The sequence below is a fragment of the Coturnix japonica genome, chromosome 2 (assembly GCF_054131305.1).
Source record: "Coturnix japonica strain WE chromosome 2, WE-NBRP24, whole genome shotgun sequence".
Taxonomy (NCBI): domain Eukaryota; kingdom Metazoa; phylum Chordata; class Aves; order Galliformes; family Phasianidae; genus Coturnix; species Coturnix japonica.
In genome coordinates, this window is record NC_140664.1 from 66,691 (window position 1) to 83,558 (window position 16,868).

The 16,868-nt window shown below is 53.9% G+C and overlaps 1 protein-coding gene across 7 annotated transcripts in view; it reads right to left on the bottom strand.

Annotated features, from left to right (window-relative positions):
- Nucleotides 1-16,868, bottom strand: part of CPSF1 (cleavage and polyadenylation specific factor 1) — a 147,247-nt gene that overhangs the window by 61,900 nt on the left and 68,479 nt on the right. For 6 of the 7 annotated variants that reach the window (XM_085536825.1, XM_085536826.1, XM_085536827.1 and 3 more), the window contains 3 exons: nucleotides 13,151-13,322; nucleotides 4,984-5,187; nucleotides 2,760-2,849 (listed from right to left, as the gene is read on the bottom strand). The exons of the other annotated variant lie outside the window; for it this stretch is intronic. In XM_085536825.1, the coding sequence (XP_085392951.1) occupies nucleotides 2,760-2,849; nucleotides 4,984-5,187; nucleotides 13,151-13,322 (466 nt within the window). The remainder of the gene's footprint in view (nucleotides 1-2,759; nucleotides 2,850-4,983; nucleotides 5,188-13,150; nucleotides 13,323-16,868) is intronic. 7 annotated transcript variants of the gene reach the window in all.

Genomic DNA, 16,868 nt, shown 5'->3' on the forward strand with positions numbered 1-16,868 from the left:
CAAGGGGGGTAATGGGGGTAATGGGGACAATGGGAATATAAGGGGCATTGGGAACAATGGGGACATAGGGGGCATTGGGGATAATGGGGTCAGTGGGGTCATTGGGGTGAAAGGGGTCAGTGGGGTCTGTGGGGTGAATGGGACCAGTGGGGGCATTGGGGTCAGTAGGGCCATTGGGGGTAATGGGGTCAGTAGGGCCATTGGGGGTAATGGGGTCAGTGGGGTTAATGGGGTCATTGGGGTCAGTAGGGCCATTGGGGGTAATGGGGTCAGTGGGGTCAATGGGGTCATTGGGGTCAGTAGGGCCATTGGGGGTAATGGGGTCAGTGGGGTCAATGGGTTGAATGGGGTCACTAGGGTGAATGGGGTCAGTGGGGTCAATGGGGGCATTGGGGGTAATGGAGTCAGTGGGGTCAATGGGTTGAATGGGGGCACTAGGGTGAATGGGGTCAGTGGGGTCAATGGGTTGAATGGGGTCACTAGGGTGAATGGGGTCAGTGGGGTCAATGGGTTGAATGGGGGCACTAAGGTGAATGGGGTCAGTGGGGTCAATGGGGTCATTTGGGTCAATAGGGTCACTGGGGGCACTGGGGTGAATGGGGTCAGTGGAGTCAATGGGGTCAGCGGGGTCTGTTGGGTGAATGGGACCAGTGGGGTCAGTAGGGTCAATAGGGTGAATGGGGTCAGTGGGGTCATTGGGGTCACTGGGGTCAATGGGGTCAGTGGGGTTAATTGGATCACTGTGGTCATTGGGGTCAGTGGGGTCATCGGGGTCAATGGGGGCATTGGGGTCATCAGGGTGTATGGGGTCAGTGGAGTGAATGGGGTCATTGGGGTGAATGGAGTCAGTGGGGTCAATAGGGTCTATAGGGTCATTGGAATCAGTGGGGTCAATAGGATGAATAGGGTCATTGGGATCAGTGAGGTCAGTGGGGTCATTGGGGTGAATGGGGCCAGTGGGGTGAATGGGGTCAGTGGGGTGAATGGGGTCAGTGGGGTGAATGGGGTCAGTGGGGTCATTGTGGTCATTGTGGTCAGTGGGGTCAGTGGGGGCATTGGGGTCATCAGGGTGTATGGGTTGAATGGGGCCAGTGGGGCGAAAGGAGTCAATGGGGTCATTGGGGTCACTGGGGTGAATGGGGCCAGTGGGGTCTGTGGGGTGAAAGGGGTCAATGGGTTGAATGGGGTCATTGGGATCAGTGAGGTCAGTAGGGTCATTGGGGTCAATGGGGGCACTAGGGTGAATGGGGTGAGTGGGGTCAATGGGGTCAATAGGGTCACTGGGGGCATTGGGGTGAATGGGGTCAGTGGGGTCAATGGGGTCAATAGGGTCACTGGGGGCATTGGGGTGAATGGGGTCAGTGGGGTCAATGGGGTCATTAGGGTCAATGGGGTCAATAGGGTCACTGGGGGCATTGGGGTGAATGGGGTCAGTGGGGTCAATGGGGTCATTAGGGTCAATAGGGTCACTGGGGGCATTGGGGTGAATGGGGTCAGTGGAGTCATTAGGGTCACTGGGTTGAATGGGGTCATTGGGGTCAGTGGGGTCATTGGGGTCATCAGGGTGTATAGGGTCAGTGTAGTCAATGGGGTCATTGGGGTCAATAGTGTGAATGGGATGAATGGTGTGAATGAGGTCAATGGGATGAATAGGGTCAGTTGGGTAATTGGGGTGAATGGGATGAATAGGATGAATGGGTAGAATGTTGTGAATGGGGTCATTGGAATCAGTGGGGTCACTGGGATGAATGGAGCCATTGGGATGAATGGTGTGAATGGGGTCAATGGGATGAATGGGGTCATTGTTGTGAATGGGATGAATGGGGTCAATGAGATGAATGGGGTGATAGTTGTGAATGGTGTCATTGTTGTGAATGGTGTGATTGGGATGAATGGAATGAATAGGGTCAATGGGATGAATAGGGTCAGTTGGGTCATTGGGGTGAATGGGATGAATGGGGTCATTGGGATGAATGGTGTGAATGGGGTCAATGGGATGAGTGGAGCGATAGGTGTGAATGGAGTCGTTGTTGTGAATGGGATGAATGGGGTCAATGGGATGAATAGGGTCAGTTGGGTCATTGGGGTGAATGGGATGAATGGGGTGAATGGAGTCATTGGGGTGAATGGGGTCACAGGGGACATGATTGGGATGAATGGGGTCAATGGGGTGAATGGAGTCATTGTTGTGAATGGGATGAATGGATGAATGGGGTGATAGTTGTGAATGGAGTCACTGGGGCAAATGGAGTCATTGTTGTGAATGGGGTCTATGGGATGAATGGGGTCATTGAGGTCATTGGGGTCATTGGGGTCTCTGTGTTCATTGTGGTCAATGGGGTCAGTGGGGTGAATGGGGTCATTGGGATTAATGGGATGAATGGGGTCCCTGGTGTGAATGGAGTCATTGGGGTGAATGAGGTCCCTGGGGTCTGTGGGGTCAATGGGGTCATTGGGGTGAATGGGGTGATAGGTGTGAATGGAGTCGTTGTTGTGAATGGGATGAATGGGGTCAATGGGATGAATAGGGTCAGTTGGGTCATTGGGGTGAATGGGATGAATGGGGTCCCTGGTGTGAATGGGGGCACTGGAATCATCAAGGTGTATGGGATGAATGGGGTGAATGGAGTCATTGGGGTGAATGGAGTCATTGTTGTGAATGGATGAATGGGGCGATAGTTGTGAATGGGGTCACTGTTGTGAATGGGGTGATAGTTGTGAATGGAGTCATTGTTATGAATGGGGTTGGTGTTTCCCACCTTCTTGAACCGCACTTTGAGGTTGCTCTGTCCCAGTTGTGGGTCGTGAGCAAACGCCTCGTACAGCAACAGCTCCTGCTCCACGTGCACCTGAAAGAGAGACCCATAGCGACCCATAGCGACCCATAAAGACCCATAGCGACCCATAACTGACCCACAGAGACACATAGAGACCAATAGAGACCCATAGAGACCCATAGCGACCCATAGCGACCCATAGCGACCCATAACTGACCCATAGCGACCCATAGAGACACATAGAGACCAATAGAGACCCATAGAGACCCATAGGGACCCATAACTGACCCATAGAGACACATAGAGACCAATAGAGACCCATAGAGACCCATAGGGACCCATAACGACCCATAGCGACCCATAACTGACCCATAGCGACCCATAGAGACCCATAACTGACACATAGCGACCCATAGAGACCCATACCAACCTATAGCTGCCCCATAGGGACCCATAGTGACCCATAGAGACCCATAGCGACCCATAGGGACCAACAGGGATCCATAGGGACCCATAGGGACCCATAACTGACCCATAGCAACCCATAGAGACACATAGAGACCCATAGAGACCCATAGGGACCCACAGGGACACATAGAGACCCATAGAGACCCATAAAGACCCATAGAGACCCACAGAGACACACAGAGACCCATAGAGACCCATAGAGACCCATAGGGACCCATAGCAACCCATAGAGAACCATAGAGACCCATAGAGACCCATAGGGACCCATAGGGAACCATAGGGACCATAGAGACCCATAGAGACACATAGAGACCCATAGAGACCCATAGGGACCCATAGCGACCCATAGGGACCCATAGAGACCCATAGAGACCCATAGAGCCCCATAGAGACCCATAGGGACCCATAGAGACCCATAGAGACCCCATAGAGACCCATAGCGACCCATAGCACCCCATAGTGCCCCATAGCGACCCATAGCAACCCATAGAGACCCATAACTGACCCATAGCGACCCATAGCTGACCCATAGCCACCCATAGCCACCCATATAACCCCATATAACCCCCATGACCCCCCATAACCTTCCCATAACCCCCCATATAACCCCATATAACCCCATATAATCCCCCATATCCTCCCCAAATCCCCATATAACCCCATATAACCCTATATCCCCCCATAACCCACATATAACCCCATAACCCCATATAACCCCATATAACACTATATTCCCCCACTGATCCCCTGCTCTCACCAGCAGGTATGGCCAGCTCTGCCTGGCCCCCAGCCCCACATCCATCCCCATATAACCCCATAAACCCCCATAAAACCCCATAACCCCATATCCCCCCATCTAACCCCATATCCCCCCATATAACCCCATAACCCCATATCCCCCCCAATAACCCAATATCCCCCCCCAGTCTCTCACCAGCAGGTATGGGTGGCTCTGCTTGGCCCCCAGCCCCACATCCAGCCCCATATAACCCCATATAACTCCATATAACCCCATATAATCCCATATAACCCCATATAACCCATATCCCCCCATATAACCCCATATAACCCCATATAATCCCATATAACCCCATATCTCCCCATATAACCCCATATCCCCCCCAGTCTCTCACCAGCAGGTATGGCTGGCTCTGCCTGGACCCCAGCCCCACATCCAGCTCCATATAACCCCATATATCCCCATATCCCCCCATATAACCCCATATAACCCCATATCCCCCCATATCCCCCCATATAACCCCATCTAACCCCATATCCCCCCAGTCTCTCACCAGCAGGTATGGGCGGCTCTGCCTGGCCCCCAGCCCCACATCCAGCCCCATATAACTCCATATACCCCCATATAACCCCATATAACCCCATATCCCCCCATATCCCCCCATATAACCCCATCTAACCCCATATCCCCCCAGTCTCTCACCAGCAGGTATGGGCGGCTCTGCCTGGCCCCCAGCCCCACATCCAGCCCCATATAACTCCATATACCCCCATATAACCCCATATAACCCCATATCCCCCCATATCCCCCCATATAACCCCATCTAACCCCATATCCCCCCAGTCTCTCACCAGCAGGTATGGGCGGCTCTGCCTGGCCCCCAGCCCCACATCCAGCCCCATATAACTCCATATACCCCCATATAACCCCATATAACCCCATATCCCCCCATATCCCCCCATATAACCCCATATAACCCCATACCCCCCAGTCTCTCACCAGCAGGTATGGGCGGCTCTGCCTGGCCCCCAGCCCCACCAGCAGCACCTCCCTGACGTGGGGCAGCCCCCCCTGCCTGGTGCTCTCCTCTTTACGTCCCTCCCCCGGTGCCGGCTGCCCAAAGCTGCTGTCAACCAACACACGCTGCCCCACGGGGAAGTTCTTGGCCAGGAACACCAGGCGCCAATCGGGGAGCTGGTAGATCTATATGGGGTTAATAGGATATAGGGGGTAATGGGGTCAATGGGGGTAATGGGGGTGATGGGGACATTGGGGGTAATGGGGGCTATGGGAGGGTATGGGGTTATATGGGGTTATATGGGGTTATATGGGGGCATATGAGGGGATATGGGGTTATATGGGGGGATATGGGGTTATATGGGGTTATATGGGGTTATATGGGGGTTATATGGGGTTATATGGGGTTATATGGGGGGATATGGGGGGATATGGGGTTATATGGGGGGGTATGGGGGAATATGGGGTTACATGGGGGGATATGGGGTTATATGGGGGTTTATATGGGGTTATATGGGAGGTTATGGGAGGGTTATGGGGGGTTATGGGGGGTTATATGGGGTTAAATGGGGTTATATGGAAGTTTATATGGGGTTATATGGGGTTATATGGGGGAATATGAGGTTATATGGGGTTATATGGGAGGTTATGGGAGGGTTATGGGGGGTTATGTGGGGTTATATGGGGGTTTATGGGGGGTGATGGGGGTAATGGGGGCTATAGGGGTAATGGGGGTGATGGGGGTAATGGGGGTGATGGGGGCTATGGGGGTAATGGGGTCAATGGGGGTAATGGGGTCAATGGGGGTAATGGGGTCAATGGGCTGCCCCACAGGGAAGTTCTTGGCCAGGAACACCAGGCGCCAATCGGGGAGCTGGTAGATATGGGGGGAATAGGGGATAGGGGGTAATGGGGTCAATGGGGGTAATGGGGTCAATGGGGGTAATGGGGGTGATGGGGACATTGGGGGTAATGGGGGCTATGGGAGGGTATGGGTTTATATGGGGTTATATGGGGTTATATGGGGGGTTATACGGTGGTTATATGGGGTTATATGGGGGGTTATGGGAGGGTTATATGGGGTTATGGTGGGTTATATGGGGGCTTATGGGGGGTGATGGGGGTAATGGGGGCTATGGGGGTAATGGGGGTGATGGGGGCTATGGGGGTAATGGGGTCAATGGGGGTAATGGGGGTATTGGGGGTGATGGGGACATTGGGGGTAATGGGGGTGATGGGGTGAATGGGGGTAATGGGGGTGATGGGGGATATGGGGGTGATGGGGGTGATGGGGGATATGGGGGTGATGGGGGCTATAGGGGTAATGGGGTCAATGGGGGTAATGGGGGTGATGGGGGTGATGGGGACATTGGGGGTAATGGGGGCTATGGGAGGGTATGGGGTTATATGGGGTTATATGGGGTTATATGGGGGCATATGAGGGGATATGGGGTTATATGGGGGGATATGGGGTTATATGGGGTTATATGGGGTTATATGGGGGTTATATGGGGTTATATGGGGGGATATGGGGTTATATGGGGGGATATGGGGGGATATGGGGTTATATGGGGGGGTATGGGGGAATATGGGGTTACATGGGGGGATATGGGGTTATATGGGGTTATATGGGGGTTATATGGGGTTATATGGGGGGATATGGGGTTATATGGGGTTATATGGGGGGATATGGGGTTATATGGGGGGGTATGGGGGAATATGGGGTTACATGGGGGGATATGGGGTTATATGGGGTTATATGGGGGTTATATGGGGTTATATGGGGTTAAATGGGGTTATATGGAAGTTTATATGGGGTTATATGGGGTTATATGGGGGAATATGAGGTTATATGGGGTTATATGGGAGGTTATGGGAGGGTTATGGGGGGTTATGTGGGGTTATATGGGGGCTTATGGGGGGTGATGGCGGTGATGGGGGCTATGGGGGTAATGGGGGTGATGGGGGCTATGGGGGTAATGGGGTCAATGGGGGTAATGGGGTCAATGGGCTGCCCCACAGGGAAGTTCTTGGCCAGGAACACCAGGCGCCAATCGGGGAGCTGGTAGATCTATATGGGGGGAATAGGGGATATGGGGTAATGGGGTCAATGGGGGTAATGGGGGTGATGGGGACATTGGGGGTAATGGGGGCTATGGGAGGGTATGGGGTTATATGGGGTTATATGGGGTTATATGGGGGCATATGAGGGGATATGGGGTTATATGGGGGGATATGGGGGAATATGGGGTTATATAGGGTTATATGGGATCTATGGGGTTATATGGGGTTATATGGGGTTATATGGGATCTATGGGGTTATAGGGGGTTATATGGGGTTATATGGGATCTATGGGGTTATATGGGGTTATATGGGGGGATATGGGATCTATGGGGTTATATGGGGTTATATGGGGTTATATGGGATCTATGGGGTTATATGGGGTTATATGGGGGGATATGGGGTTATATGGGGGGATATGGGGGAATATGGGGTTATATAGGGTTATATGGGATCTATGGGGTTATATGGGGTTATATGGGGTTATATGGGATCTATGGGGTTATATGGGGTTATATGGGGGGATATGGGGTTATATGGGGTTATATGGGGGTTTATATGGGGTTATATGGGAGGTTATGGGAGGGTTATGGGGGGTTATGTGGGGTTATATGGGGGCTTATGGGGGGTGATGGCGGTGATGGGGGCTATAGGGGTAATGGGGGTGATGGGGGCTATAGGGGTAATGGGGTCAATGGGGGTAATGGGGTCAATGGGCTTCCCCACAGGGAAGTTCTTGGCCAGGAACACCAGGCGCCAATCGGGGAGCTGGTAGATATGGGGGGAATAGGGGATATGGGGGTAATGGGGTCAATGGGGGTAATAGGATATATGGGGGTAATGGGGGTAATGGGGGTATTGGGGGTGATGGGGACATTGGGGGTAATGGGGGCTATGGGAGGGTATGGGGTTATATGGGGTTATATGGGGGCATATGAGGGGATATGGGGTTATATGGGGGGATATGGGGTTATATGGTGTTATATGGGGTTATATGGGGGTTATATGGGGTTATATGGGGGGATATGGGGTTATATGGGGGGATATGGGGGGTATGGGGTTATATGGGGGGGTATGGGGGAATATGGGGTTACATGGGGGGATATGGGGTTATATGGGGGTTTATATGGGGTTATATGGGAGGTTATGGGAGGGTTATGGGGGGTTATGGGGGGTTATATGGGGTTAAATGGGGTTATATGGGGGTTATATGGGGTTATATGGGGGAATATGAGGTTATATGGGGTTATATGGGAGGTTATGGGAGGGTTATGGGGGGTTATGTGGGGTTATATGGGGGCTTATGGGGGGTGATGGCGGTGATGGGGGCTATAGGGGTAATGGGGTCAATGGGGGTAATGGGGTCAATGGGGGTAATAGGATATATGGGGGTAATGGGGGTAATGGGGGTATTGGGGGTGATGGGGACATTGGGGGTAATGGGGGTGATGGGGTGAATGGGGGTAATGGGGGTGATGGGGGTAATGGGGGATATGGGGGTGATGGGGGCTATAGGGGTAATGGGGTCAATGGGGGTAATGGGGTCAATGGGGGTGATGGGGGTGATGGGGACATTGGGGGTAATGAGGGCTATGGGAGGGTATGGGGTTATATGGGGTTATATGGGGTTATATGGGGGCATATGAGGGGATATGGGGTTATATGGGGGAATATGGGGTTATATAGGGTTATACGGGATCTATGGGGTTATATGGGGTTATATGGGGTTATATGGGATCTATGGGGTTATATGGGGTTATATGGGGTTATATGGGATCTATGGGGTTATATGGGGTTATATGGGGTTATATGGGGTTATATGGGGTTATATGGGATCTATGGGGTTATATGGGGTTATATGGGGGGATATGGGGTTATATGGGGTTATATGGGGGTTTATATGGGGTTATATGGGAGGTTATGGGAGGGTTATGGGGGGTTATGTGGGGTTATATGGGGGCTTATGGGGGGTGATGGCGGTGATGGGGGCTATAGGGGTAATGGGGTCAATGGGGGTAATGGGGTCAATGGGCTGCCCCACAGGGAAGTTCTTGGCCAGGAACACCAGGCGCCAATCGGGGAGCTGGTAGATCTATATGGGGGGAATAGGGGATATGGGGTAATGGGGGATATGGGGGTAATAGGATATATGGGGGTAATGGGGGTAATGGGGGTATTGGGGGTGATGGGGACATTGGGGTAATGGGGGCTATAGGGGTAATGGGGGTAATAGGATATATGGGGGTAATGGGGGATATGGGGGTAATGGGGGTAATGGGGGCTATAGGGGTAATGGGGGCTATAGGGGTAATGGGGGTAATAGGATATATGGGGGTAATGGGGGATATGGGGGTAATGGGGGTAATGGGGGCTATAGGGGTAATGGGGGCTATAGGGGTAATGGGGGTAATAGGATATATGGGGGTAATGGGGGATATGGGGGTAATGGGGGTAATGGGGGCTATAGGGGTAATGGGGGCTATATGGGTAATGGGGGTAATAGGATATATGGGGGTAATGGGGGATATGGGGGTAATGGGGGTAATGGGGGCTATAGGGGTAATGGGGGCTATAGGGGTAATGGGGGTAATAGGATATATGGGGGTAATGGGGGATATGGGGGTAATGGGGGTAATGGGGGCTATAGGGGTAATGGGGGCTATAGGGGTAATGGGGGTAATAGGATATATGGGGGTAATGGGGGATATGGGGGTGATAGGGGGTATATATGGGCTATGGGAGTATTGGGGGTAATGGGGTAATGGGGTCAGAGGGGACTATAGGGATAATGAGGGTGATGTTGGTTAACGGGGTGATAGGGGGCTATGGGGGCAATGAGGTTAATAGGGACATTGGAGGTAATGGGAGGTAATGGGATAATGGGAGTAATGGGGACATTGGGGGTACTGGGGGTAATGGGGACATAGAGGGTATTGGGATCAGTGGGGGAGATGGGGTTAATGGGGGTGATGGGGGTAATGGGGTAATGGAATTAAGGGGGTTAATGAGGGCAATGGGGGTAATGGAGGTGATGGGGTAATGTGGGTGATAGGGGGCTGGGGGGGAATGAGGTTAATAGGGACATTGGGGGTAATGAGGGTAATGGGGTAAATGGGGACACTGGGGGTAATGGGGACAATGGGAGGTAATGGGGATAATGGGGGTGATGGGGGTGATAGGGGGCTATGAGGGGAATGAGGTTAATAGGGACATTGGGGGCAATGGGGGTGATGGGGGCTACAGGACGGTATGGGGTTATATGGGGGGATATGGGGTTACATGGGGTTATATCAGGTTAAATGGGGTTATATGGGGGTTTATATGGGGTTATATGGGGGGTTATGGGAGGGTTATATGGGGTTATGGGGGGTTATATGGGGGGATATGGAGTTATATGGGGTTATGTGGGGGGTTATGGGAGGGTTATATGGGGTTATGGGGGGTTATATGGATTATATGGGGTTATATGTGGGGTTATATGGCGGTTATATGGGGTTATATGGGGTTATGGTGGGTTATATGGGGGCTTATGGGGGTAATGGGGGTAATGGGGGCTATGGGGGTAATGGGGGTAATGGGGGTGATGGGGGTGATGGGGGCTATAAGGGTAATAGGGCAATGGGGGCTATGGGGGCTATAGGGGTAATGGGGGCTATGGGGGCAATAGGGGTAATGCGGTCAGTGGGGGTAATGGTGGTAATGGGGTTGATGGGGTCTATAGGGGTAATGGGGGTGATGGGGGTAATGGTGGTAACGGGGTCTATAGGGGCTATGGGGTCTATAGGGGCTATGGGGTCTATGTGGGTCTGTCCCCATACCTCCATGGCCCCGTTGTTCCTGACCAGCAGCACCCAATGGCTGGGCTCATAGGTTGTATTGGGGGCAACGGGGGTAATGACTATAGGGGTAATGGGGGCTATAGGGGTAATGGGGGTATTGGGGTCTATAGGCGTAATGGGGGCTATGGGGTAATGGGGGCTATAGGGGTAATGGGGTCTATAGGGGTAATGGGGGTATTGGGGTCTATAGGGGTAATGGGGGCTATGGGGGTAATGGGGGCTATGGGGGCTATGGGGGCTATAGAGGCTATGGGGTCTATAGGAGTAATGGGGGCTATGGGGTCTATAGGGGCTATGGGGGCTATGGGGTCTATAGGAGTAATGGGGGCTATGGGGTCTATAGGGGCTATGGGGTCTATAGGGGCTATGGGGTCTATAGGGGTAATGGGGGCTATGGGGTCTATAGGGGCTATGGGGGCTATGGGGTCTATAGGAGTAATGGGGGCTATGGGGGCTATAGGGGCTATGGGGGCTATGGGGTCTATAGGAGTAATGGGGGCTATGGGGTCTATAGGGGCTATGGGGTCTATAGGGGCTATGGGGTCTATAGGGGTAATGGGGGCTATGGGGTCTATAGGGGCTATGGGGGCTATGGGGTCTATAGGGGCTATGGGGTCTATAGGGGTAATGGGGGCTATGGGGTCTATAGGGGCTGTGGGGTCTATAGGGGCTATGGGGTCTATGTGGGTCTGTCCCCATACCTCCATGGCCCCGTTGTCCCTGACCAACAGCGCCCAATGGCTGGGCACATAGGGTGTATTGGGGGCAATGGGGTAATGGGGGCTATAGGGGTAATGGGGGCTATAGGGGTAATGGGGGTAATGGGGGCTATGGGGGTAATATGGGTAATGGGGGTATGGGGATAATGGGGGCTATAGGTGCTATGGGGGCTATGGGGTCTATAGAGGTAATGGGGGCTATAGGGGTAATGGGGGTATAGGGTTAATGGGGGCTATGGGGACTATAGGGGTAATGGAGGCTATAAGGGTAATGGGGTCTACAGGGGTAATGGGGGTATTGGGGTCTATAGGGGTAATGGAGGCTATGGGGGTAATGGGGGCTATAGGGGTAATGGGGGCTATGGGTCTATAGGGGCCATGGGGTCTATAGGGGCTATAGGGTCTATAGGGGTAATGGGGGCTATGGGGTCTATGTGGGTCTGTCCCCATACCTCCATGGCCCCGTTAGGTTGTATTGGGGGCAACGGGGTAATGGGGTCTATATGGGCTATGGGGTCTATGGGGGTCTGTCCCCGTACCTCCATGGCCCCGTTGTCCCTGACCAGCAGCACCCATGGGGGCTATAGGGGCTATGGGGGCTATAGGGTCTATAGGGGCTATGGGGGCTATGGGGTCTATAGGGGCTATGGGGTCTATAGGGGCTATGGGGGCTATGGGGTCTATAGGGTCTATGGGGTCTATAGGGGCTATGGGGTCTATAGGGTCTATGGGGTCTATGGGGTCTATAGGGTCTATGGGGTCGATAGGTGCTATGGGGTCTATAGGGGCTATGGGGGCTATGGGGTCTATAGGGGCTATGGGGTCTATAGGGTCTATGGGGTCTATAGGGGCTATGGGGTCTATAGGGGCTATGGGGTCTATGGGGTCTGTCCCTGTACCTCCATGGCCCCGTTGTCCCTGACCAGCAGCACCCATGGGGGCTATAGGGGCTATGGGGGCTATAGGGTCTATAGGGGCTATGGGGGCTATGGGGTCTATAGGGGCTATGGGGGCTATGGGGTCTATAGGGGCTATGGGGGCTATGGGGTCTATAGGGGCTATGGGGTCTATAGGTGCTATGGGGTCTATAGGGGCTATGGGGTCTATAGGGGCTATGGGGGCTATGGGGTCTATAGGGGCTATGGGGGCTATAGGGGCTATGGGGTCTATAGGGGCTATGGGGGCTATGGGGTCTATAGGGGCTATGGGGTCTATAGGTGCTATGGGGTCTATAGGGGCTATGGGGTCTATAGGGTCTATGGGGTCTATAGGGTCTATGTGGGTCTATAGGTGCTATGGGGTCTATAGGGGCTATGGGGTCTATAGGGGTAATGGGGGCTATGGGGTCTATAGGGGCTGTGGGGTCTATAGGGGTAATGGGGGCTATGGGGTCTATAGGGGCTATGGGGGCTATGGGGTCTATAGGGGCTATGGGGTCTATAGGGGTAATGGGGGCTATGGGGTCTATAGGGGCTGTGGGATCTATAGGGGCTATGGGGTCTATGGGGTCTATGGGGTCTGTCCCGTACCTCCATGGCCCCGTTGTCCCTGACCAGCAGCACCCAATGGCTGGGCTCAGTGCGGTGCTGTCGGTCTCTCTCTGGTTGTGGGGCAGCCCCACGGCGCGGCTCCTCACGGGGGGGGCTGCGGGGGGTCCCGGAGTCACCATACAACATCTCCTCCTCATCATCCACTGAGCCACTGCAATGTATGGGGCAGGAATATAGGGGGCAGATATGGGGCAGGGATATAGGGGGCTGCTATGGGGTCAGGAATATAGGGGGCTGCTATGGGGGCAGAAATATAGGGGGCAGCTATGGGGGGTGGGGGTCAGGAATATAGGGGGCAGCTATGGGGGCAGGAATATAGGGGGCAGCTATGGGGGGTGGGGGTCAGGAATATAGGGGGCAGCTATGGGGGCAGGAATATAGGGGGCAGCTATGGGGGGTGGGGGTCAGGAATATAGGGGGCAGCTATGGGGGGAGATGGGGGTCAGGAATATAGGGGGCAGCTATGGGGGCAGGAATACAGGGGGCTGCTATGGGGGCAGGAATACAGGGGGCTGCTATGGGGGCAGGAATATAGGGGGCTGCTATGGGGGCAGGAATATAGGGGGCAGATATGGGGGCAGGAATATAGGGGGCAGCTATGGGGGCAGGAATACAGGGGGCTGCTATGGGGGCAGGAATATAGGGGGCTGCTATGGGGGCAGGAATATAGGGGGCTGCTATGGGGGCAGGAATATAGGGGGCTGCTATGGGGGCAGGAATATAGGGGGCTGCTATGGGGGCAGGAATATAGGGGGCAGCTATGGGGGCAGGAATATAGGGGGCAGCTATGGGGGCAGGAATATAGGGGGCAGATATGGGGGCAGGAATATAGGGGGCTGCTATGGGGGCAGGAATATAGGGGGCTGCTATGGGGGCAGGAATATAGGGGGCTGCTATGGGGGCAGGAATATAGGGGGCTGCTATGGGGGCAGGAATATAGGGGGCAGATATGGGGGCAGGAATATAGGGGGCAGCTATGGGGGCAGGAATACAGGGGGCTGCTATGGGGGCAGGAATATAGGGGGCTGCTATGGGGGCAGGAATATAGGGGGCTGCTATGGGGGCAGGAATATAGGGGGCTGCTATGGGGGCAGGAATATAGGGGGCTGCTATGGGGGCAGGAATATAGGGGGCAGATATGGGGGCAGGAATACAGGGGGCAGCTATGGGGGCAGGAATACAGGGGGCTGCTATGGGGGCAGGAATATAGGGGGCAGCTATGGGGGCAGGAATATAGGGGGCTGCTATGGGGGCAGGAATATAGGGGGCAGCTATGGGGGCAGGAATACAGGGGGCTGCTATGGGGGCAGGAATATAGGGGGCTGCTATGGGGGCAGGAATATAGGGGGCAGATATGGGGGCAGGAATACAGGGGGCAGCTATGGGGGCAGGAATACAGGGGGCTGCTATGGGGGCAGGAATATAGGGGGCAGCTATGGGGGCAGGAATATAGGGGGCAGCTATGGGGGCAGGAATATAGGGGGCAGCTATGGGGGCAGGAATATAGGGGGCAGCTATGGGGGCAGGAATATAGGGGGCTGCTATGGGGGCAGGAATATAGGGGGCTGCTATGGGGGCAGGAATATAGGGGGCTGCTATGGGGGCAGGAATATAGGGGGCAGATATGAGGGGTGGGGGTCAGGAATATAGGGGGCAGCTATGGGGGGAGATGGGGGTCAGGAATATAGGGGGCAGCTATGGGGGCAGGAATATAGGGGGCTGCTATGGGGAGATGGGGGTCAGGAATATAGGGGGCAGCTATGGGGGGAAATGGGGGCAGGAATATAGGGGGCAGCTATGGGGGCAGGAATATAGGGGGCAGCTATGGGGGGAAATGGGGGCAGGAATATAGGGGGCAGCTATGGGGGCAGGAATATAGGGGGCAGCTATGTGGTCAGGAATATAGGGGGCTGCTATGGGGAGATGGGGGTCAGGAATATAGGGGGCAGCTATGGGGGGAAATGGGGGCAGGAATATAGGGGGCAGCTATGGGGGCAGGAATATAGGGGGCAGCTATGGGGGCAGGAATATAGGGGGCTGCTATGGGGGCAGGAATACAGGGGGCAGCTATGGGGCAGGAATATAGGGGGCAGCTATAGGGGCAGGAATATAGGGGGCAGATATGGGGCAGGAATATAGGGGGCAGATATGGGGGCAGGAATATAGGGGACAGATATGGGGCAGGAATATAGGGGGCAGCTATGGGGAGATGGGGGTCAGGAATATAGGGGGCAGCTATGGGGGCAGGAATATAGGGGGCAGATATGGGGCAGGGATATAGGGGGCTGCTATGGGGGCAGAAATATAGGGGGCAGCTATGGGGGGTGGGGGTCAGGAATATAGGGGGCAGCTATGGGGGGTAGGGGGCAGGAATATAGGGGGCAGCTATCGGGGTCAGGAATATAGGGGGCAGATATGGGGCAGGAATATAGGGGGCAGATATGGGGGTCAGGAATATAGGGGGCAGATATGGGGCAGGAATATAGGGGGCAGCTATGGGGGCAGGAATATAGGGGGCAGCTATGGGGGCAGGAATATAGGGGGCAGATATGGGGGCAGGAATATAGGGGGCTGCTATGGGGGCAGGAATATAGGGGGCTGCTATGGGGGCAGGAATATAGGGGGCAGATATGGGGGGAGATGGGGGTCAGGAATATAGGGGACAGCTATGGGGGGAGCTATGGGGGGAGTAGGGGGGCAGCAATACACCTGATGTCCTGTATGAGGGTCTCTGTCTCGCTGTGCCCCCATAGCCCCCCATAGACCCCATAGACCCCATAACCCCCCTTAGCCCCCATAGACCCCATAACCCCCCATATCCCCCATATCCCCCATATACCTGATGTCCTGTATTAGGGTCTCACTCTCGCTGTGCCCCCATATCCCCCATATCCCCCATAGCCCCCCCATACCTTATATCCTGTATTAGGGTCTCTGTCTCGCTGTGCCCCCATATCCCCCATATCCCCCATATCCCCCATAGCCCCCATAGCCCCCCCATACCTTATATCCTGTATGAGGGTCTCAGTCTCGCTGTGCCCCTATATCCCCATATAACCCCATATAACCCCATATAACCCCATATAACCCCATATAGCCCCATATAACCCCATATAACCCCATATAGCCCCATATAACCCCATATAACCCCATATAACCCCATATAGCCCCCTATACCTTATATCCTGTATGAGGGTCTCAGTCTCGCTGTGCCCCATATAACCCCATATAACCCCATATAACCCCATAACCCCATATAACCCCATATAACCCCATATAACCCCATATAGCCCCATATAACCCCATATACCACATATAACCCCATATGACCCCATAGATCCCATATAACCCCATATCCCCCCATATAACCCCATATCCTCCCATACCCCCCCATATAACCCCATATCCCCCCATATCCCCCCATATAACCCCATATCCCCCCATATAACCCCATATAACCCCATAGATCACATATAACCCCATATAGCCCCATATAACCCCATATAACACCATATACCCCATATAACCCCATATAACCCATATAACCCCATATAACCCCATATAGCCCCATATACCTTATATCCTGTATGAGGGTCTCTGTCTCGCTGTGCCCCATATAACCCCATATAACCCCATATAACCCCATATAACCCCATATCCCCTATATCCCCATATAACCCCATATAACCCCATATAA